General features: G+C 45.9%; 1 protein-coding gene across 1 annotated transcript in view; it reads right to left on the reverse strand.

Annotated features, from left to right (window-relative positions):
- RNF11 (ring finger protein 11) overlaps positions 1-24,162 on the reverse strand; it is a 43,449-nt gene extending 19,287 nt beyond the window's left edge. Inside the window, exon 1 of the mRNA XM_063939559.1 lies at positions 23,741-24,162. Within this exon, the coding sequence (XP_063795629.1) occupies positions 23,741-23,863 (123 nt within the window). The 5' untranslated portion in view covers positions 23,864-24,162. The remainder of the gene's footprint in view (positions 1-23,740) is intronic.
- Between the last annotated feature and the right edge of the window lie 913 nt (positions 24,163-25,075).

A 25,075-nucleotide genomic window follows, 5' to 3' on the forward strand; every position in this document is an offset into this window, starting at 1 on the left:
AACTTGGTGTGCATTATACACCTTCATTTAAGGTACGCTGCCAGCCACGTTTCAATTGTCATTATTCTTATATTAAAATTTAGTTACACTATTGGTTCCTCCTGTTTTTCTTTACATATATCGGAGATGAAGAATAACCACTCTCTGAATTTAATTTGAAGAAAAAATTGGAGAACCTATAACTCAAACGGATTTGAGAGAATAAGGGAAAAACGTACTTTGGGCTTTTTTATTGGAACCATATACTGTTAATTTAGAGGAATTCGAAGAACTCACCCCACCATAATACGTGGGAAGCATGAACATAATACTGTGACTGTATTACACCACAACAGGAGATTGCGTGAAATCACACCCTGTTGTAGTAGGTCTGGACGTAACGGAAGCGGCCACGGATGATCTGAGAATAAACCGCAGAGATTCGGGAACCACGCTCTCCGAGGCCAATGAGGCGCTAGTAGTATGATGGTCGTGGACTCTCGTTTAATCCACTTTAGCAACCGAGGAAGCTGCGAAAATGGTGGAAATAGATACACGAGGCTGTACGGCAACGCTATTGTGATAGGTGTATTTCAATATTGAAAATGATTAAGTATCTATAAACCCATGCACAGTTCCAGCAGGTCTAAGTCAAAGGGAAACCGTATCCTTTACCATAAAACATATTGCCAAGACATTAGACAACTGATCTTACAAGTTCAGCAGAAGCTCATGGTACTAACCGTCTTCCTTTAACTTAGTGAACCTTGACCATGGTAGAATAGGTCAGAGGGTATTGGCAGCAGGAGTAACCAAGCCCTCTTACACACAGTGGACACTCATGTGACCCTTCTTCCCGCATGGATGAAGATCTACTGAACATTTTAATCATACAAATATTAAATTTCAGGAAGATGATTTTCTTATGTTTGAGGCGCCACACAGCTTCTGCAATGGCACACAGGAAAAATACAAAAACAGAGGAACGGACGTAACAATGGTCCAGTGACTTTAAACTAAAATAAATGTGGTACAGTACATTGAAAAAACCCAATGTTACTTTGTTTTTTTTCTAACTAAAACTATGCACGAGCCCTAAGACAAATGTGGATGAGAACGAGTGACCTAATCTTGAAGGCTATGAACAGTGACTGTGCTCTTACTGAGTCACAGCTGCACAGACAGGTTTACGCAACAGATGCTGGGCAGAGCACAAGGGAAAGGTTTCCACAGAGCAGGAACTCTGGTCAGCAAGGTGATGGTAAATGCATGCTTCATGTAATGAAGGGACACTCACACCATCCACTAGGGAGTGGGCATTTATTATCATTATCAGCAGTGCTGCCATCAAATTGTGGGGCACCATTCCCCCTCCCTCGATGGCTGCCCTGATGGAATTGACCCAACCTATACTTGGTGCAAAGGATTCCCCTTGGAAACATTTACGCCTGCAGTTACATGGGCACATCCTCACTGAACTTGGGCTACGTGTGTATGCGTCACTACAGGCTACTTCCGCCTCTTCAGTCGCAACTATAGATGCAATCGGAACCCACAGAACAGCGTGTCACACCTACAGAGTACTGGAGCATGTGCTCTGCCAAAACATGCAAAATACGCTCCGCAAATAGGCACACATTCAACTATTCAGCTGTCCCAGAGTGTCCTGACCTTATTACATGTACAATGTTTTGAACAGGTGAGAATAAGTCTAGTAGGGCGGCTGGAAGAGAAGGCAATTATGAGTAAGTGCTCATACTCGCTGTGTGTGTGTGTGTGTGTGTGTGTGTGTGTGTGTGTGTGTGTGTGTGTGTGTGTGTGTGTGTGTATATACACACACACATATATATATATATATATATATATATATATATATATATATATCACAAGTTATAATTACTGTGTGCTGTAATCCTATACTACTCTGTATATTCATCTTTCACTTGTCTGCATGTACTTCGTGTTGGACAGCCGTATATAGTGTGAGCAGCCTATATACTGCTAGAATATGCACTGCGCTCCGTGACATGAAACCACAGGAAGTACTCAGCTATCAGTAGGCGGACTCAGAATGGTCACAGTAATATAAGAGGCATCGGACCTTCAGCCACAACAACTAATTTATATAATAATGCCTAGTATAGTTATATAGCAAAGGAAAGGCACAGTCTGGTTACGGAAAACGGTGCATTAGCGGTACACTGTAAATAGGCTTCCAGTCAGACTATCTGGCATTAGAAATTCCACATTGAAAAAAAGCTTGAATGGCAATTGCAGAGACCACGGACCTGAGGTGCACAATGGCAGTTTCAGAGACCACAGACCTGAGGTGCACAATGGCGGTTACAAAAACCACGGCTCTCAGGTGCACAATGGCGGTTACAAAAACACGGCTCTCAGGTGCACAATGGCAGTTACAGAGACCACGGACCTGAGGCGCACAATGGCAGTTAGAGACCACGGACCTGAGGTGCACAATGGCAGTTAGAGACCACGGACCTGAGGTGCACAATGGTAGTTACAGAGACCACAGACCTGAGGTGCACAATGGCAGTTACAGAGACCACGGCTCTGAGGCGCACAGTGGCAGTTACAGAGACCACGGCTCTGAGACGCACAGTGGCAGTTACAGAGACCACGGCTCTGAGGCGCACAGTGGCAGTTACAGAGACCACGGCTCTCAGGCGCACAGTGGCAGTTACAGAGACCACAGACCTGAGGCACACAATGGTAGTTACAGAGACCACGGCTCTGAGGTGCACAGTGGCAGTTTAAAGGCATGCACACAGTAGATGATTTTGTACAAATAAAGATAAATATTTCCCTTGAAATGTCTGCAGCTGCAGAATAAAATATAAAGAGTATACACACTGAACGACATAGTGAATAATACCGTTCAGTGACGTCAGCCCTCCCATCCCTGAACGGGTTGGGTATGTGTTACCAGCAGCCGGGATTCTGGCGGTCAGCATCCAGAATGCTGGTGGGGAAGGGGGGTGGGGCGAGCACAACAAAGCCCCTTGTGGGCTCGGTGGCGAGCTATGCTCCCCACAGGTTCTATTCCCACTCTATGGGTGTCGTGACTGTGGATTATTAGTGTTCGGGATGCAGGGGGAAGTATTGTGACCACCGGCCACATACTCCAACTACATCCCCCCTGAACATGCAGTAATGAAAGATATAGCCTAAATTGGACTACATGTTCAGTTGATAAATGATAACGACCAACAGGAGCGCTTTTCATACATATACACTTAACAATATGAACGAGAATATCTTTATTGTGCATATTGTCCACTTAAATCATTTAGTGTGTATGCACTAGAGACCACAGATTTGAAGCACACTTCTTCAGTATACCTGCGGCTGTCACCTGAAACCAAGAGGCCTCTAAATTTCACCTGAGAAAGATCGTAAAGACCAGGGATATGATAATCGCAAATCAAGATTTGGTCACGGCTACTGGTAACGCATCATGAAGTGCTTGCTTGTTTTTAACTAAGTATGTTGAAGTCCCATAAGGTTTTAAAGGAAATTACATTTATTTGTATTTGGTAAAAAACAAACAAAAAAAACTATTGTTAGTAATGGCGTTCCTTTTCTTCAATATGTGCAATAGCACCTGCTTGTTACTGACCGCGAGAATTCCCGCAGTCTAAACCAATATTCTAGGCACACGCTCCAATGAGCTAAGCTTGGGTCACAGTCCAAACAAACCCCACCCACCCTTAAACCTTGAATGTGTAATATATAGGTTATAGGTGATAGTAAACCTCATGATCCAGCATCATCAGTCAGGACTGAAGTCAATAAACACGACACTGAAAAGGAAAACCTCCAACATGAGCCGTCCTGTGTCTCAGGAGGAACAGAAGTACTCCTATAACTGGAACACGCATTATTATACAGATTATCTGGTGAGGACAATCATTCATACATTTTTTTAATTGTGTTTCTATGTGATTGGAACCCCATCTGTACATAACACCAGCACAAGTTTTACTTATTTCTATGCCTGCAGACTGATGAAACCCTCTCCCAGGCAAGATGCAACGAGTTTGCAAACTTATTTGCAGATAAAATATCCACCATACGGGCAGGAATCTCTACAGTGCCATCAACGGAGTGCCAAACTACAAAGCCTGCCAATATAAGCCACCTGCCTTCATGGACCAGCTTTGACCCATTGGATGTAAAGGACATTGCTGAAATTGCTCGGATTCGCGTCCCACCACCTGTGATCTAGACCCTGCATCAACCAAGCTTCTAATAGGTTGTATGGATATAATTGGTCCTGTCTTTGCAAAAATTGTGCAATGCTCTTTGCAGACAGGCATTTTTCCTGGACCCCTAAAGGAAGCAATTGTTAGACCTCTTCTTAAAAAAAAAACTATTTTAGATCCCGACTGCATGACCAACTTCAGACCGGTATCAAACATTCCTTTCTAGGAAAGGTTATTGAGAAAGTGGTTGCAAATCAACTGGAAACCCACCTTACAACCCATGATATTGGGTGTGGTGTGGAAGGCAGATAGTAACTAGGTCGACAGGGTCTCTAGGTCGACATGAGTTTGTTTTTTTGGTGTAGTTTTCTTCGTAGACTGACCGGGAACCCCAATTAGTGCACAGTGTTCGCTCGCCATGCTTCGGCAGGTTACCATTCCAATCGTAGTCCACGTGGACCGTTAAGTATGAAAAAAAGTGTCCAAAAAAAAGAAAGAAAAAATCGTGAAAATCTCATGTCGATCTTTTGACCTGGCGACCTAGAAACCCTTGCGACCAATAGTGGTCGACCTGGATAGTGTCAACCAAGTTACTGTTGATCTAGAGACCGGATCCCCATGATATTTATGATAGATTCCAATCAGGATTCAGGAGAAGACATAGCACTGAAACAGCCCTGGTGTGTGTGTTAAATGATCTTCTGACGGCAAGAGACAGAGGTGACTGTTCAATATTAATCCTTCTGTACCTCTCTGCAGCATTTGATACCGTGGACCATGGGCTTCTGATTGACCGACTGATACATTTTTGTGGACTGGATGGCACAGTCCTAAGCTGGTTCAAATCTCACAGGCAGGTCACAGAGAGTTATCGTCTGGAGTATACTCATCACCATCAGTGCCATTGACATGTGGTGTCCCACAAGGTTCTATACTATCCCCCATGCTTTTTGCAGTATACATGCTCCCGCTGGGTGAAATAATCAGGCGCCATGGCCTGGTCTACCACTGCTATGCAGATTATATACAACTGTACTTGTCCTTTGCTCCGGCACTGATAACCCAATAGCAACCCTAAATGGCTGTCGGAGTGGATGAGTGCCAGTTGGCTGCGACTGAACCCGAATAAAACAGAGGCCCTTATGATAGGACAGCAACATCACAGGACAAGACTTCAGCATAGCCAACCAACTGGACTTACACTCTGGGATTCAAAATTACAAACCACTGATCTTGTGCGGAATCTTGGCGTTGTCCTGGATGGTGGCTTGGCACTTAAACATCAGCTATCAGCCACAATCAAATCCTCATTCTTTCACCTGAGGAACATAGCCAGAATCAAGCACTAAATTCCGTCAGATGATCTGCCAAAAGTCATCCATGCATTTGTATCTTCTCGATTAGACTACTGTAATGCCCTCTACCTTGGTCTCCCAGCAAAAGAATTGCACCGCTTACAGCTGGTGCAAAACACAGCTGTCAGGCTGCTAACCAACCAGCCCCGCTCTAGCCATATAACACCCATCCTCTACTCCCTTCACTGGCTGCCGGTGAGATGGCGAATCATCTTCAAGATTGGCTTACTGAGTTTCAAAGCACTACATGACCAGGGCCCAAGGTACCTGAAGCAGCTTCTGACCCCATACTGCCCCACTCGATTACTGCGATCTGTAGATGAAGGACTTTAAGCAGTACCTAGAATCTCCCGTAATTCATTTGGGGGTCGAGCTTTTAGTCATGTGGCTCCGACTCTATGGAACTCAGTTCCTCGAACAGTGCGAGAGGCCCCAACTATAGAATCCTTCAAAAGCAGACTCAAGACTTTCCTGTTTACTCAAGCATTCCCATAATGTCCCTTTAGTATCTATGAAAAGCTGTTCTGTACTTCATTATTTTCTGTACTATAATAAGATTTTACTCACCGGTAAATCTATTTCTCGTAGTCCGTAGTGGATGCTGGGAACTCCGTAAGGACCATGGGGAATAGCGGCTCCGCAGGAGACTGGGCACAACTAAAAGAAAGCTTTTGGTCTACCTGGTGTGCACTGGCTCCTCCCTCTATGACCCTCCTCCAGACCTCAGTTAGGATACTGTGCCCGGAAGAGCTGACACAATAAGGAAGGATTTTGAATCCCGGGTAAGACTCATACCAGCCACACCAATCACACCGTATAACTCGTGATACTATACCCAGTTAACAGTATGAACAATAACTGAGCCTCTCAACAGATGGCTCAACAATAACCCTTTAGTTAAACAATAACTATATACAAGTATTGCAGACAATCCGCACTTGGGATGGGCGCCCAGCATCCACTACGGACTACGAGAAATAGATTTACCGGTGAGTAAAATCTTATTTTCTCTGACGTCCTAAGTGGATGCTGGGACTCCGTAAGGACCATGGGGATTATACCAAAGCTCCCAAACGGGTGGGAGAGTGCGGATGACTCTGCAGCACCGAATGGGCAAACTCTAGGTCCTCCTCAGCCAGGGTGTCAAACTTGTAGAATTTAGCAAATGTGTTTGACCCCGACCAAGTAGCTGCTCGGCAAAGTTGTAGAGCCGAGACCCCTCGGGCAGCTGCCCAAGAAGAGCCCACCTTCCTCGTGGAATGGGCTTTCACTGATTTAGGATGCGGCAGTCCAGCCGCAGAATGTGCAAGCTGAATCGTACTACAGATCCAGCGAGCAATAGTCTGCTTTGAAGCAGGAGCACCCAGCTTGTTGGGTGCGTACAGGATAAACAACGAGTCAGTTTTCCTGACACTAGCTGTCCTGGAAGCATACATTTTCAGGGCCCTGACTACGTCCAACAACTTGGAAGCCTCCAAGTCTTTAGTAGCCGCAGGCACCACGATAGGTTGGTTCAAATGAAAAGCTGATACCACCTTAGGGAGAAACTGGGGACGAGTCTGGAAAATCAGATAAGGGCTTTTACATGACAAAGCCGCCAATTCTGACACACGCCTGGCCGAAGCCAAGGCCAACAGCATGACCACTTTCCACGTGAGATATTTTAATTCCACGGTTTTCAGTGGCTCAAACCAATGTGACTTTAGGAAATCCAACACCACGTTGAGATCCCAAGGTGCCACTGGAGGCACAAAAGGGGGCTGAATATGCAGCACTCCCTTAACAAAAGTCTGAACTTCAGGTAGTGAAGCCAGTTCTCTCTGGAAGAAAATCGATAGAGCCGAAATCTGGACCTTAATGGAACCCAATTTTAGGCCCCTAGTCACCCCTGACTGTAGGAAGTGCAGAAAACGGCCCAGCTGAAATTCCTCCGTTGGGGCCTTCCTGGCCTCACACCACGCAACATATTTTCGCCAAATGCGGTGATAATGGTTTGCGGTCACTTCTTTCCTAGCTTTAATCAGCATAGGAATGACTTCCTCCGGAATGCCCTTTTCCTTCAGGATCCGGTGTTCAACCGCCATGCCGTCAAACGCAGCCGCGGTAAGTCTTGGAACAGACAGGGCCCCTGCTGCAGCAGGTCCTGTCTGAGCGGCAGAGGCCATGGGTCCTCTGAGATCATTTCTTGAAGTTCCGGGTACCAAGCTCTTCTTGGCCAATGAGTATAGTTCTTACTCCTCTTCTCCTTATTATCCTCAGTACCTTGGGTATGAGAGGAGGGAACACATAAACCGACCGGTACACCCACGGTGTCACTAGAGCGTCCACAGCTATCGCCTGAGGGTCTCTTGACCTGGCGCAATATCTTTCTAGCTTTTCGTTTAGGCGGGACGCCATCATGTCCACCTGTGGCCTTTCCCAACGGTTTACAATCAGTTGGAAGACTTCTGGATGAAGTCCCCACTCTCCCGGGTGGAGGTCGTGCCTGCTGTGGAAGTCTGCTTCCCAGTTGTCCACTCCCGGAATGAACACTGCTGACAGTGCTAACACGTGATTTTCCGCCCATCGGAGAATCCTTGTGGCTTCTGCCATCGCCGTCCTGCTTCTTGTGCCGCCCTGTCGGTTTACATGGGCGACTGCCATGATGTTGTCTGACTGGATCAGTACCGGCTGGTTTTGAAGCAGGGGTTTTGCCTGACTTAGGGCATTGTAAATGGCCCTCAGTTCCAGAATATTTATGTGTAGGGAAGTCTCCTGACTTGACCATAGTCCTTGGAAGTTTCTTCCCTGTGTGACTGCCCCCCAGCCTCGAAGGCTGGCATCCATGGTCACCAGGACCCAGTCCTGTATGCCGAATCTGCGGCCCTCTTGAAGATGAGCACTTTTCAGCCACCACAGCAGAGACACCCTGGTCCTTGGAGACAGGGTTATCAGCCGATACATCTGAAGATGCGATCCGGACCACTTGTCCAACAGGTCCCACTGAAAAGTCCTTGCATGGAACCTGCCGAATGGAATTGCTTCGTAGGAAGCTACCATCTTTCCCAGGACTCGGGTGCAGTGATGCACCGACACCTGTTTTGGTTTTAGGAGGCCTCTGACTAGAGATGACAGCTCCCTGGCCTTCTCCTCCGGGAGAAACACTTTTTTCTGTTCTGTGTCCAGAACCATCCCCAGGAACAGTAGACATGTCGTAGGGACCAGCTGTGACTTTGGAATATTTAGAACCCAACCGTGCTGTTGTAGCACCTCCCGAGATAGTGCTACCCCGACCAACAACTGCTCCCTGGACCTCGCCTTTATCAGGAGATCTTCCAAGTACGGGATAATTAAAACTCCCTTTTTTCGAAGGAGTATCATCATTTCGGCCATTACCTTGGTACCCTTGGTGCCGTGGACAGACCAAACGGCAACGTCTGGAATTGGTAATGACAATCCTGTACCACAAATCTGAGGTACTCCTGGTGAGTATGGTAAATGGGGACATGCAGGTAAGCATCCTTGATGTCCAGTGATACCATGTAATCCCCCTCGTCCAGGCTTGCAATAACCGCCCTGAGCGATTCCATCTTGAACTTGAATTTTTTTATATATGTGTTCAAGGATTTCCAATTTAAAATGGGTCTCACCGAACCGTCCTGTTTCGGTACCACAAACATTGTGGAATAGTAACCCCGTCCTTGTTGAAGGAGGGGCACCTTGACTATCACCTGCTGGGAATACAGCTTGTGTATTGCCTCTAACACTGCCTCCCTGCCTGAGGGAGTTGTAGGCAAGGCAGATTTGAGGAAACGGCGGGGGGGGGGGGGGGAGACGTCTCGAATTCCAGCTTGTACCCCTGAGATACTACTTGAAGGATCCAGGGATCCACCCGTGAGCGAGCCCACTGATTGCTGAAGTTTTTGAGATGGGCCCCCACCGTACCTGGCTCCGCCTGTGGAGCCCCAGCATCATGCGGCGGACTTGGAGGAAGCGTGGGAGGACTTTTGCTCCTGGGAACTGGCTGTATGCTGCCCGCTTGCCCTTATGGGGCCGAAAGGACTGTACCTAATAATACGGTGCTTTCTTTGGCTGTGAGGGAACATGGGGTAAAAATGCTGACTTCCCAGCTGTTGCTGTGGAAACGAGGTCCGAGAGACCATCCCCGAACAACTCCTCACCCTTATAAGACAAAACTTCCATGTGCCTTTTAGAATCTGCATCACCTGTCCACTGCCGAGTCCATAACCCTCTCCTGGCAGAAATGGACATTGCACTTATTTTAGATGCCAGCCGGCAAATATCCCTCTGTGCATCTCTCATGTATAAGACTGCGTCTTTAATATGCTCTACGGTTAGCAATATAGTGTCCCTGTCTAGAGTATCAATATTTTCCGACAGGGAATCTGACCACGCAGCTGCAGCACTGCACATCCATGCTGAAGCAATCGCTGGTCTCAGTATAATACCTGTGTGTGTATATACAGACTTCAGGATAGCCTCCTGCTTCCTATAAGCAGGCTCCTTTAGGGCGGCCGTATCCGGAGACGGTAGTGCCACCTTCTTTGACAAGCGTGTGAGCGCTTTATCCACCCTAGGGGATGTTTCCCAACGTGACCTATCCTCTGGCGGGAAAGGGTACGTCATTAGTAACCTTTTAGAAATTACCAGTTTCTTAATCGGGGGAAGCCCACGCTTCTTCACACACTTCATTTAATTCCTCAGATGGGGGAAAAACTACTGGTAGTTTTTTCTCTCCAAACATAATACCCTTTTTTGTGGTTCCTGGGGTAACATCAGAAATGTGCAACACATTTTTCATTGCCTCAATCATGTAACGTGTGGCCCTATTGGAAGTTACATTAGTCTCATCGTCGTCGACACTGGAGTCAGTATCCGTGTCGACATCTGTGTCTGCCATCTGAGGTAGCGGGCGTTTTAGAGCCCCTGATGGCTTTTGAGACGCCTGGGCAGGCACAGGCTGAGAAGCCGGCTGTCCCATGTTTGGTATGTCGTCAAACCTTTTATGTAAGGAGTTGACACTTTCACGTAATTCCTTCCACAAGTCCATCCACTCAGGTATCGGCCCCGCAGGGGGTGACATCACATTTATCGGCACCTGCTCCGCCTCCACATAAGCCTCCTCATCAAACATGTCGACACAGCCGTACCGACACACCGCACACACACAGGGAATGCTCTGACAGAGGACAGGACCCCACAAAGCCCTTTGGGGAGACAGAGAGTATGCCAGCACACACCAGAGCGCTATATAACACAGGGATGAACACTATAACTGAGTGATTTTCCCTTATAGCTGCTTATATATATATATATACTACTGCGCCTAAATTTAGTGCCCCCCCTCTCTTTTTTACCCTTTGTAGTCTTGAAACTGCAGGGGAGAGCCTGGGAGCTATCCTTCCAGCGGAGCTGTGAGGGAAAAATGGCGCCAGTGTGCTGAGGGAGATAGCCCCGCCCCTTTTTCCGCGGGCTTCTCCCGCTTTTTTATGGATCTCTGGCAGGGGTATTTTTCACATATATAGCCTCTAGGACTATATATTGTGATTTTTTTTGCCAGCCAAGGTGTTAATATTGCTGCTCAGGGCGCCCCCCCCCCCAGCGCCCTGCACCCATCAGTGACCGGAGTGTGAGGTGTGCATGAGGAGCAATGGCGCACAGCTGCAGTGCTGTGCGCTACCTTGTTGAAGACCGAAGTCTTCTGCCGCCGATTTTCAGGACCATCTTCTTGCTTCTGGCTCTGTAAGGGGGACGGCGGCGCGGCTCCGGGACCGGACAATCGAGGTCGGGCCCTGTGTTCGATCCCTCTGGAGCTAATGGTGTCCAGTAGCCTAAGAAGCCCAAGCTAGCTGCAAGCAGGTAGGTTCGCTTCTTCTCCCCTTAGTCCCTCGTAGCAGTGAGTCTGTTGCCAGCAGATCTCACTAAAAATAAAAAACCTAAAATATACTTTCTTTTCTAGGAGGTCAGGAGAGCCCCTAATGTGCATCCAGCTCAGCCGGGCACAAGATTCTAACTGAGGTCTGGAGGAGGGTCATAGAGGGAGGAGCCAGTGCACACCAGGTAGACCAAAAGCTTTCTTTTAGTTGTGCCCAGTCTCCTGCGGAGCCACTATTCCTCATGGTCCTTACGGAGTCCCAGCATCCACTTAGGACGTCAGAGAAATTATGCTATGTATCTGTTAAGCGCCTTGAGTCCTATCGGAGAAAGAGCGCTATATAAATAAAATTATTATTAAATTTAGTAAACAGATGCTGACATATGGTGACTTGTCAATGGGGAAACTAAACCGCATCCACAGACCTCAATAAAACAGATAAGAGTATGAGTGCATTAGGCTGACGCGGGGTAACCCAACCCATTCAATTACACTCAAAGTAAGGGGATGCAGTCAATATACTGGCTGTCGTGATCCCGGCGTTCAATAGACTGACACCGGAAACCCAACAGCCAGCGTTTAACCGGCAAACGTAATCCAGGCACCCGTCCGGTATTCCCATTCGGTAGGTGGGTCCAAGCCACCAACTAAGTGAGACTAGAACCTGTGGCGAGCATAGCTATGCGTGGCGAGTGCCGGGATTACAGAAGACAGGCTGCTGCTGTCTGTATAATGACAGCCGTCTGTTTGGATATCATATGTATCCCAAAGTAAAGGTGCATACACACTTGCAGAGAAAATGAGCGATGTCGCTCATTATCACCCTTCCTGAGCGACGACGCTCACTTTCTCGGCAAGTGTGCATGCTGCCGACCAGCAATCCGTGGCCCCGCGGTTCGTTAAAGACCCTCGCAGTTGGCAGTGCAGGAAGCTCAATTTGGACTGTCATCCAAGAGCTGCCTGTACCGGCCGCGGCCCGTCTGTACGTCATAGAACACGTCGCCTAGTGTGTATCCACCTTAAGACATGCTATATAACTGTATTGCTTTGTCAAAGAGCTCACTGCAAAATAGGCACATAGCAGTTTTAGGAAGTTTATACACACGGGGTATTTGGAATAAATTGATGCACAACAGGAATTACTATGCAACAATAATCCCTCATAGCACCTAATACAGTATATAAAGGAAGACATTGATGTACAGCATGGTGAGACTAAACTACAGACATACACACACACACAGATACATATATACATATATATATATATACATATATATATATATATATATATATATATATATATACACATATACATACATATATATATATATATATATATATATATAAAACAAGGGTTCCACACAAGTGGAAGGGGCACTCACAATTGAATAATGCATACATACAATTGAATTGCATAAAATATTCATAGTTTAATAGTTGGATATTCAATTACACCAACTCGCCCTTTGATCGACGTTTCGACCCCATGACTGGGTCTTTCTCAAGATCGGCAGGATCGGTGAAAGTTCAAATAACTTTTAACGATGTACACATAATAACATCAGTAGAGATCTGGGAAAAAGGAACATAAGAACACACTTAATGCCTCCCAGGCCCCATTGTTGCGCATTAACCATATATTAAATAGCACACGGCGCACTTCACAGTGCACTCCTCAGATAAACCTTAAAACCCAGTGGGTAACAACATGCTACAGTGACCACCATCGTGAATCCAATTGGCAAAAAAAAAAGGCTTACATGGACAAATCTCTTGAGGGAGATGTCCAGACCACATCTATCCACTCAACTGGTGTGCAGCTCGAACGCCTAAGAAACCAATATAAGTGATGTGTCAGTGAATAAACAAATATATACGTAAATGGACCCGATGTTAATTAGCTCAAGAGACACGTGAATATATAATATAATACATACTCCAGCAACTCTGCCTCCACAGGTAAATGCCTGTAAGTTTCTTAGCATGTGGTTCACGTGATAGTCACTGGGTTTTAAGGTTTATCTGAGGAGTGCACTGTGAAGTGCGCCGTGTGCTATTGCCCCTTCCACTTGTGTGGAACCCTTGTTTTGTATTTGTGGCTGACCTTGTCAGTTCCACTGGGTGCACCCAAAACATATATTTATGTATTTTTTGATGTGAGTGCGGATCACCAATGATATATATATATATATATATATATATATATATATATATATATATATATATATAGTGACTTTCCATTTGCTCCAGTGTAATGTAGGACTGAGCAATATAAGCTATTTTGTGTGCTGCAATTTACTGTAATGGATGATAAAATAAAAGTCACTGCCGTATGCCAAATCTGCACCCGTTATGAGGAGACGATGGACGCAGAGCACTCACAGGACTGAAGTAAGGGTAAAGTCGTAACATTTATTATCTATGAATCAAGCACACTGTCTGGTAAGAATGCTGTAAGATTCCTTTGCGACTTCCATTACCCACCTTCACATTATAGGTATTGTATTATGAACAATTGTAATTGCATATGACTTTATTAGAAGGCTGAATTAAACTACACAGCAGTCATCCTGAGTTAATTAGTAACATAGTAACATAGTATCTGAGGTTGAAAAAAGACAATTGTCCATCGAGTTCAACCTATTAGTGGTGTCCTATGCATGATGATTTGACTAAAATTTCTGACTGATGCTGCTGTCAGCCGTTACATTTTATCCCTATTTATAGTAACTATAATGCATGACTATGCACCATACCCCTGGATATCCTTATCCATTAGGAATTTATCTAACCCATTCTTAAAGGTGTTGACAGATTCCGCCATTACAACTCACTCGGGCAGGGAATTCCAAACACGTATTGTCCTTACCATGAAAAAGCCTTTACGCCGTATTGTGCGGAATCTCCTCTCCTCTAACCTGAGCGAGTGTCCACGAGTCCTCTGTGTTGATCTAACCAAAAACAGGTCTCGCGCAAGCTCTGTGTATTGTCCCCTTATATATTTGTAGATGTTGATCATATCCCCTCTTAGTCTCCGCTTTTCCAATGTAAACATGCCTAGTCTTTCAAGCCTTTCCTTGTATTCCATCGTCTCCATGCCCTTAATTAGTTTGGTCGCCCTCCTCTGTACCTTTTCAAGCTCCAGGATATCCTTTTTGTAGTACGGTGCCCAGAATTGTACACAGTATTCAAGGTGTGGCCTCACTAGTGATTTATATAACGGGAGTATAATACTCTCGTCCCTAGCATCAATACCCCGTTTTATGCATGCTAATATCTTATTAGCCTTCTTTGCTGCAGTCCTACTTTGGGTACTACTGCTTAGCTTGCTATCTATGAGAACACCTAAGTCCTTTTCCAGTACAGAATCCCCTAATTTTACCCCATTTAGTAGGTAGGTGTAATTTATGTTCTTGTTACCACAGTGCATTACCTTACACTTGTCTGTGTTGAAGCGCATTCTCCATTTGGCTGCCCATGCTTCTAATTTAACTAAGTCGTTCTGAAGAGACTCGGCATCCTCCTCTGTATTTATAGCCTTACACAATTTGGTATCATCTGCAAAAATTGACACCATGCTCTCTAGACCTTCTGTTAGGTCGTTAATGAAAATATTGAACAATAGCGGTCCTAATACTGAGCCTTGCGGCACACCACTTAGCACTTCAGTCCAAGTTGAAAAAGATCCATTAACCACAACGCGCTGCTTCCTATTATCTAACCAGTTTTTGACCCAAGTGCATATTGTGCTTCCTAGCCCTGAACCATCCAAAGTTCTACAGAACACAGTAATAAAGACGTTTTTGAAAAGGTACAATGTCCATTATCAATTTCAAACATCAGTTTATTTCAGACAGCCCATAATCCCATTTCTATGATGAGTGGCAACTATTTTACTGTTCATCCTGTTTTTATTTTTGGTGTCTTCAACCTAAAAACTTAAAATATGTAATGTGGCAATGTACCCGAGCCTTGCCACCAAAATGTCCATACTGGGGTGCCTTGAAGGGAAAATGTGGCGATATGCTCTTAATGTGGACCGGGTATGTAGTTACTGTTATGCAAAGTATATTTAAATAGTGTTCATTCTAACACCCTGCACCTTTCAAATCTTGTGCAGTTCCTCTTTCCTGCTTGGGGTGTCGCTCTCTGCTCTGGTGCTTCTCAGCGCACACAGGTCTTTATAAAAGCATGGAGTAACAGATCAGAGTGTGCTGAGAAGCACCACAGCAGAGAGCGACACCCCTGGCAGGAAAGAGGAACTGCACAGATTTTGAAAGGTGCAGGGTGCTAGAATGAACACTATTTAAATATGTCCATTTTTAATCATTATTACAGTAGAGCCAGAAATGTGTCTGGTAACTGCAACAGCAAAGCAATTAAGTGCTGAGACTAGAGAAACATTATTTTGAAAGCAATTCAAAGGTTATACACGTTTTAATATTTAAAAATTGGTGGCACCGAAAAGCTGTAATAATTAAGGTACAGCATTGTAGCGCCAAACAGTGTTAAATCTGACACTATAAGCAATTGAATAAACATTTTAAAATGCATTGATTTTTAAAGGTATTTTCAGTTTGGCATTCTGACATAGGAAGCCATACTGTATGTTAATAACCCTGGTCTCAGCAAGGAATTAGGGTTAGATTTTCTAAGCAGCGGCTTGCAGATTTGAACGTGAAATTTAAAACTGCAATATTAAATGAATAAAATTCCTTCATTTGCATTTAATACCACTGCCGTTTTAAATTTCAGACTCAAACCCGCAGCAAGTTGCAGAGCCACTGATTACTAATACCCCTTTCACACCACAATGCCGGGTCGCTCACGGGAATTGGAAACGGGTCCTTCCCGGGTGCGAGCCAGCAATGGACCCTAAGGGCTGTAATACACGCGGCGGTTTCTCCCGGATGGCAAAAATCCGGACAAACTTTGTCCGGCTTTTTGCCATCCGGGAGAAACCGGCAGTCTCTCTCACACACAACGGCTTTGAGCCGTGTGTGATGCTGTGCGCATGCGCAGCATTAGACATGGCTTGGAAAAAAAACGTTGCGTTTGAAAGCTCCACTTCACACACACGGTTCACTGACTGCAAAGACGGCCCGGCAGCCGGACCTTCCAGTGGATAGTTCCGGCTGCAACCCGGCAGCCAGGCCGGGGCCGTGCAGTGTGTAAGGAAACTACGCCTCACACTGTTCATTACAATGCCGGCACGGGAAAAGGCCATCCGGCTTTTTCCCGCCCGGCAAAAGCCGGCTCGTGTGTTTTAGCCCTTACACACTGGCTTCCTGTTACCATCAGGGTCGGGGACCGTAGCGATATCGAAGACGGTGATGGGAGAGTAGATCATCTCCACGTCGCCTCTGCTGTGAACAGGTCCCGCCGACCCGGCAACCCGTTCACACTGCACCTGACCCGGTAATAACCGGGAATTCGGCAGTGACTCCTTTGACACTGCACAGCGACCGATACCAGGTTATTTGTGTGGTGTGAAAGGGGTATAAATGTAGCCCTTACTATTAACTTAACTGACCCAACACATTTCTTTAGCTGCAATTGACACCAGGGGATTGCCTGTGTGTATGAGTGTAGAATTTAGTGTGCAAATATCACATTGATAAAGTTATTCTAATGAAATTAGATTGTGGTTTAAGTCCAAACAGATCATTTGGCTTGCTTCCTGATGACTATTATATGTGGCTATTCTATATGTTAAGTGGTGACTATCTGAACATGAATACACATGATGTATTGGTGGGGGGGAGGGAGGGGGGGATGAAGGACTCAACTGTTTTAAGTGCCACAATATTTAAATGGAAGCCCAACTGATCAATTCAACTATTTATCATTAATTATTGCTCATGTTGCGCCAAAATAGATTGGGACAGCTAAGCCTGTCTAAAGTACCAGATAACACGCCCAAATCATGGACTATTCGCACATTTCAGCTTGCCACCTCTACAGTCTTTTACCCGAATATGGTGGAGGGAGACTCGTTATCGGACACTGAGCAGATCCTGCTTTGTACCAATAAGAAGTATGGCTCCAGTACTACTCTATACTGCCCATTACTTTAAGGACTATTACGTTCCATACATGCGTGTTCCGCACGTTAGTGTGAGACAGACTGGTGGGCAGTGCAAATGCTGGGGCAATCCTCCTATCAGGGCAGATCAAGTTGCAATAGCAATCAGGGACCAAGGTAAAGTAAAAAAGAAATTGGCAGTAAGAATGTGGCAGTTGAGGAAACAATTATATACTGTTGAAAGGAAAACAGCACTACACAAAACCTGGTGCATGCAGAAATCGCAAAAGGGGGTGGGTGGGGGGGCAGACAGAGAAATGCTTGTTTTTTGTTTGGGGGTGGGCAGCAGACCGGTGCAGCTTTTTCTAGGGATATACAGTAGGTCGGTGTCATTTTATGAAGGCAGAGTATAGCATGGCTTGCGAGTGCTGAAATTGGCATGTAATTATTTCTGTCAGCAAAGACTAGTTGTGGTGTTACCTGCTGTATAATGTGTTGGGCACAGGCTGTGTATAGTATTCCAGTAATCTGTACTGTGTTAGCTATCCTATGCTGGGAGCGTATGAGGTTAGTGTCTGCCAATGTACATAACTCCACCCCTAATAATTTATCTGTGGCTCATTATTTTTAATTACAAAAAAATAATGACTCATGACCCTCGCTCCTAACATCTGAATAAATGTACCCAGGCATCCATTAACCTATGAGTTATGGTGTCACTTCAGTGTTCATTAGGAAAATGTGTCAGCATTACAAGGAATAACAAACCCCTCCTTTAAATCTATTACAAATATTATTGTGGGTATACAACTGCGGGCAATGCCTGCGACATGAATGGTGCCCTTTATAAGTGGTCTCCTGCCTCCCAAACCTTGCACTTAACGTTCTCATCTGTGGTACCCAACAGCCATGAACTGGGACAATGAGGGGATGTGACCACTGGAACCACAGCACCAAGATAGCCAATGTTAGAAAAACCCTATTCTACCAGAACGTGCGCAGCCCACCACTGCAGAGAATTGAATTGGGTCCTACAGACTTCCCATCAGTAAAGCCACTTAAAAACACAGAGCCATACTGAAGCCTAGTAAACACTAGACAAAGCCCCCTTGCCGATTCCAGCGGGGAAGGGAGCGACGGCTGGGGGAGCGACACCCATGATGAATCTGCAGCATAGCTGTCGTTAACGAGGACCTCCTTCGTCTGTACATGTTCAGACGAGGGAGGGGGCCGTTTACGATGTGCGGGAGCGCGCATTGTTAACATTGAGTGTACACACTGGAAGAGATAGTAAAAGATGTCGCTCAGATTGGCCGTTCTGAGCAAGTTCTTTTACTTTCTCGTCTAGTGCGTATGGGGCTTAGGCCGCTAAACAGCGGATACCAGAAATAAGCACTAGCGTATGTAAATACCATGTGAAATATCGCACACTCTGGCAATTTAGTGGCCATTGCATGCAATTTATTACAAATATACACGTGACGCCAGAAATTAGAGTTCACATAGAAGGTAAAGCTTTGTTTCTTTGTTCAGTTTCCAGAGCGGATCACAAAGAGACCTCATGAAATCCTTTGTCTCCATGCCTATAAAGTGCAGACTAGGCCCATGTAAGAACGGTTACAATTCACAAGGAAAACATGCTGACCAGGTCCTGCGTTCCTACATATGGATCACCTCTCTGTTCCATTCCCTCATGCCATTATTCCGGCTTTTAAAAAGAAGCAATAAGAAGCAGGGAATTATAATACAGCACTATTAGATGTCAAGAAGAAACAATATATTATTCACAAAGGGAAACGGTCAATGAAAAACCAGTTACCAAGCACAACTACTGTGTTTTAAGTAAAATCAGGGGTCAATAAGTGGGCGGCTGTGTTAAAGGAAAGTTATGTCTGCAATTGAAAAAGAAAAGAGGGCGAGACGCAGACACGGACAGTGAGATCACCATCTTGCACATAACAAAGGAAACTACACACAGAGCTAAGGCCTGCCCTGCACCCAAACACAGGAGACGTGCTGACCTCGGTGTCCCCTCCCGAGTGACTAATGTGTTAGCAGATCACACAAAACACACATTACCTCTAATCAACCTATCTAGAGGTAGGGAATTGCAAAACTTCTGATTAATGCCCTGGGGGGAGAAAATGACATCACTGGAGAAGGATGCAGGCAATAGACAAAAAGAAGTTTAACTGCTCCAATGCCTGAGACATAGGGGGACATTTACTAAGCAGTGATAAGAGCGGAGAAGTGAGCCAATGGAAAAGCTGCACAATCAACCAATCAGCAGCTCTGTATAATGTTATAGTATGCAAATTATAGATGTTACTTCAGTGCTAATTGGTTGCCATGGGCACTTCTCCACTGGCTCACTTCTCCGCTCTTATCACTGCTTAGTAAATGTCCCCCAAAGTAACTTATTGAAAGTGTTCAACCTTCAAGGGTTAATGAAAACTTCACCATATAGTAGACACCAAAAAAGATGCCGATCAAGTGGAACAGCAATGTTTTATAAAATAAGTCCTGTGCTTTACAAGCCTACATGCAATATAAAACATACATATACGTGTGTATTACTGAGGCCCACCAGTGAAAGACAAGGACATGATAGTAAGCGGTGTTTACAGCACAGTATACAACCGTTGACGGGAGACGCAGGTGGGAATGAAAGTCATGCACGCTATAGGATACTGTTGAATATTCAGACCTACCCATCCTACAGTCAGATGTAGCATTATAATAAATGAATACTCAATAACAGGGCAGAAATACAGTAATGCAAATGAGCCATAGCCAATCAATATACTGTAACTTGCATTTGTGTGCCAATGCATGCTGCCAGACAATTAGCTTGTTACAGAATAGAGGGCCACTGATGGCCACCACATCTGATCACCATCTAACTGGTGCCAACTGGGACAGCCAGCAAATGTGGTCAGCTTATGCGCCTGATCTGACTGCGCCCGTATATTCCTTGCCATCTGACATACTGTGGCCAAACTGGAACACAGATCAATATACAAAGCAGATAACACAAGACAGGCTTCTGCCACTGTTTTAGGTCTTCAACACCAGTGTTTGATAAAGTGTAATTATCCAGATGGACAATTAATTCACATTGGGGGTCATTCCGAGTTGATCGCTCGCTAGCAGTTTTTAGCAGCCGTGCAAACGCATAGTCGCCACCCATGGGGGAGTGTATTTTCGCTTTGCAGGAGTGCGACGCTTGTGGAGCAGAGCGGCTGCAAACACATTTTGTGCAAAACAGGACCAGCCCTGTAGTTACCTATCCTGTGCGATGATTGCTGCGACGAGTGACACGGTAATGACATCAGATACCCGCTCAGCAAACGCCCGGCCACACCTGCATTTTTCCAAACACTCTCAGAAAACGGTCAGTTGACACCCAGAAACGCCCTCATCCTGTCAATCTCCTTGCGATCGGCTGTGCGTTTGGAATCGTCGCTAGAACCAGTGCAAAACCACAAAGGACTTTGTACCCGTACGACGCGCGTGCGCATTGAGGTGCATACGCAGATTAGCCGTTTTTTTCACTGATTGCTACGCAGTGAACAACGGCAGCTAGCGATCAACTCGGAATGACCCCCATTGTGGGGTATTAATAAAAGTATGCAACAAAAGAATTACCAGCACAAAGGAAGAGAAGAGGGGCGTATTTTGGGAAAGAAGGTGGAGCACCTGGACCAACAATACAATTATCAACAATTTAAAAAAATAAATAAATAATGAATTTCTCCTCTGCTATTTATACCCATTATAAAATGAAGCATATGACAGGGTACATATGGTATAAATAAACAAAAAACGTTTGTTTTTATAAGTATACAAATGTCATAAAAGTATTGCAGAGAAGTGGTTAAAGTTGGACCTAATGAAACATTCATGTCAGTCTGTATACCAAGATGCACCAGCTGAGCTATGTTTACACAACCTGTACATACATGTTACTTCAGTCAGACACGTGTTAGAGCACCCGCAAAGCTTCACTCTCACAGAAACTGGTTCTACATAAAAGGAACTAATGGTCATGATGGTTGTAGTATTAGATTCTTCCTCTTTCCCCACATGGTCACTAATAAACTCTAGGACTGGCAGTTCATTGTCCCAAGATGTTCTACAGCAGCTGCCATCTGGCGTGGGTAAACAAACACCCAAGTACAGGGGACACACACAGCACACACCTGAGTATACAGGAGACATATACAGCGCACAAACACCCAAGTACAGAGGACATACACAGCACATACCTGAGTATACAGGCGATATATATAGCGCACAAACACCTAAGTTCCAGGGACATACACAGCACACACCTGAGTATACAGGAGACATATACAGCACACAAACACCCAAGTACAGGGGACATACACAGCACACACCCGAGTATACAGGCGATATATACACTGCACAAACAGCCAAGTACAGGGGATATACACAGCACACACCTAAGTATACAGGCGATATATACACTGCACAAACAGCCAAGTACAGGGGACATACACAGCACACACCTGAGTATACAGGAGACATATACAGCGCACAAACATGAAGTACAGGGGACATACACAGCACACACCTGAATATATAGGAGACATATACAGCGCACAAACATGAAGTACAGGGGACATACACAGCGTGCACACACACGAGTATACAGGAAACATATATAGCGCACAAACAGGTATAAGAGAAGCAACACACAGCACAAACACCCAGGTATAATGGGGGCATATACAGTGAACAAGGACACTGACACAAGTGACAGAGTTTGGTGATGTGGATATACTTATGGGTGGCCTTATCTGGTGAGGAGGGTATATGGTTGGCATTACCTGGTGAGCTGGGTTCTGTAGGTGGCATACCAGGGGAGTGGTGTTTATAGGTGGCATTAAATGGTGAGGCGGAACTATACAGGCAGCATTACCTGGTGAGGAGAGGTATTTAGGTGGCATTGCCTTATGGTTGCAGGTATACAGGCGTATAGGTGGCATATTAACTGGTGAGGTGTATATATATATATATATACACACACACACACACACACACACACACACACACACACACACACACACACACGTGGCATTAATTGGTGAAGGGGATATACATAGGTAGCAATACCTGGTAAGTGGGAAATAGGGGTGCCTTTACTTGGTAAGGGAGGTATAGGGGTGCCATTATTTTGTGTGGGAAATATATACTGTTGGTGCCATTACCTGGTGAGGGGACGTATACAGGTGCCATTACCTGGTGAGGGGACGTATACAGGTGCCATTACCTGGTGAGGGGACGTATACAGGTGCCATTACCTGGTGAGGGGACATATACAGGTGCCATTACCTGGTGAGGGGACATATACAGGTGCCATTACCTGGTAAGTTGAGGGATATAGTTGGCATTATTTGGTGTAGGAGGCATATACTGTTGCTGACATTACTTGGTGAGGGGAGGTATACAGGTGGCAGTACCTGGTGAAGGGATGTTATACAAATGGCAATGCCTGGTGAGAGAGTTATATAGGTGGCAATCATTACCTGGTGGTGGAGGTATATAGGTGGCAATCATTACCTGGTGGTGGAGGTATATAGGTGGCAATCATTACCTGGTGGTGGAGGTATATAGGTGGCAATCATTACCTGGTGGTGGAGGTATATAGGTGGCAATCATTACCTGGTGGTGTAGGTATATAGGTGGCAATCATTACCTGGTGGTGGAGGTATATAGGTGGCAATCATTACCTGGTGGTGAAGGTATATAGGTGGCAATCATTACCTGGTGGTGGAGGTATATAGGTGGCAATCATTACCTGGTGGTGAAGGTATATAGGTGGCAATCATTACCTGGTGGTGGAGGTATATAGGTGGCAATCATTACCTGGTGGTGAAGGTATATAGGTGGCAATCATTACCTGGTGGTGGAGGTATATAGGTGGCAATCATTACCTGGTGGTGGAGGTATATAGGTGGCAATCATCACCTGGTGATGGAGGTATATAGGTGGCAATCATCACCTGGTGATGGAGGTATATAGGTGGCATTACCTGGTGATGGAGGTATATAGATGGCAATCATCACCTGGTGATGGAGGTATATAGGTGGCATTACCTGGTGATGGAGGTATATAGGTGGCAATCATCACCTGGTGATGGAGGTATATAGGTGGCATTACCTGGTGATGGAGGTATATAGGTGGCAATCATCACCTGGTGATGGAAATATATATGTGGCATTACCTGGTGATGGAGGTATATAGGTGGCATTACCTGGTAGGGGGGTGGGGGCTCCTGGTCCCCCTCGGGCCCATCCCCATAACTTGCTCGGTCAGACTGTGATTCGTGTAGAAGGGAGATGTCATCCGACGTTGGAGACTTCAAGCAGTTCCCCATAGCGCCGTCCGGGGGCTCCTGACTGAGGGATACCCGGGGCCTCCCACCCAATGCCGTGTCTCTGAGGGACGGACAGGCAGCGCTCAGTCACCCTCCAAGTCTGAGTCGTCTGTTCTCAGTGATCCGAATCCCGGGCGCTGCGCCAGTTCCCGGGCCGGTCACCCTCTGTCCCCACTACGCTCCGCCAGCAACACACCGGCCGCCATTACCGGGGTCTGCGCTCAGACAGAGCGTGACGTCATTGCCAGCTGCAGGCCCCGCCCCTGAGCCTGGGAGGAGGCGGTCACGTGTCCTGGCGGCGGCGGCGGTACACCCTTTCCTGCCCTGATGCGTCGCTGCGCGATGTACCGGTCTTCTGCCCTGATACTCTGTTACTCTGATACTGTGTTACTACTACTATAAAACTACTATTACTATGGGGGTCATTCCGAGTTGATCGCTCGCTAGCAGTTTTTAGCAGTCGTGCAAACGCTATGCCGCGGCGCCGCCCTCTGGGAGTGTATCTTAGCTTAGCAGAAGTGCGCACGAAAGGATCGCAGGTTTAGGGGGTGATTCCGAGTTCGCTCGCTAGCAGATTTTAGCAGCATTGTACACGCTAGGCCGCCGCCCTCTGGCAGCGTATCTTAGCTTAGCAGAATTGCGAATGAAAGATTAGCAGAATTGCGAATAGAAAATTCTTGGCAGTTGCTGAGTAGCTCCAGACTTACTCCTACACTGCGATCAGCTCAGCCCGTTTCGTTCCTGGTTTGACGTCACAAACACGCCCTGCATTCGGCCAGACACTCCCCCGTTTCTCCAGACACTCCCGCGTTTTATCCTGGCACGCCTGCCTTTTTCCGCACACTCCCAGAAAACGGCCAGTTTCCGCCCAGAAACACCCACTTCCTGTCAATCACACTCCGTTCACTTCAACGATGGAAATTCTTCGTACAGACGTGAGTAAATCTACTAAGATTTGTGCTAAAATACTTAGCGCATGCGCACTGCGTACCATGCGCATTTTCGCCTTAATCACTCCGTTGCGAAAATCGGCAACGAGCGAACAACTTGGAATGACCCCCTTAGAATAGCTGCAGACCTACTCCTAGCTTGCGATCACTTAAGACTGTTCAGTTCCGGATTTGACGTCACAAACACGCCCTGCGTTCTCCCAGCCACGCCTGCATTTTTCCTGGCACGCCTGCGTTTTTTCGAACACTCCCTGAAAACGGT

Source organism: Pseudophryne corroboree, chromosome 9 (assembly GCF_028390025.1).
Source record: "Pseudophryne corroboree isolate aPseCor3 chromosome 9, aPseCor3.hap2, whole genome shotgun sequence".
NCBI classification, from domain to species: domain Eukaryota; kingdom Metazoa; phylum Chordata; class Amphibia; order Anura; family Myobatrachidae; genus Pseudophryne; species Pseudophryne corroboree.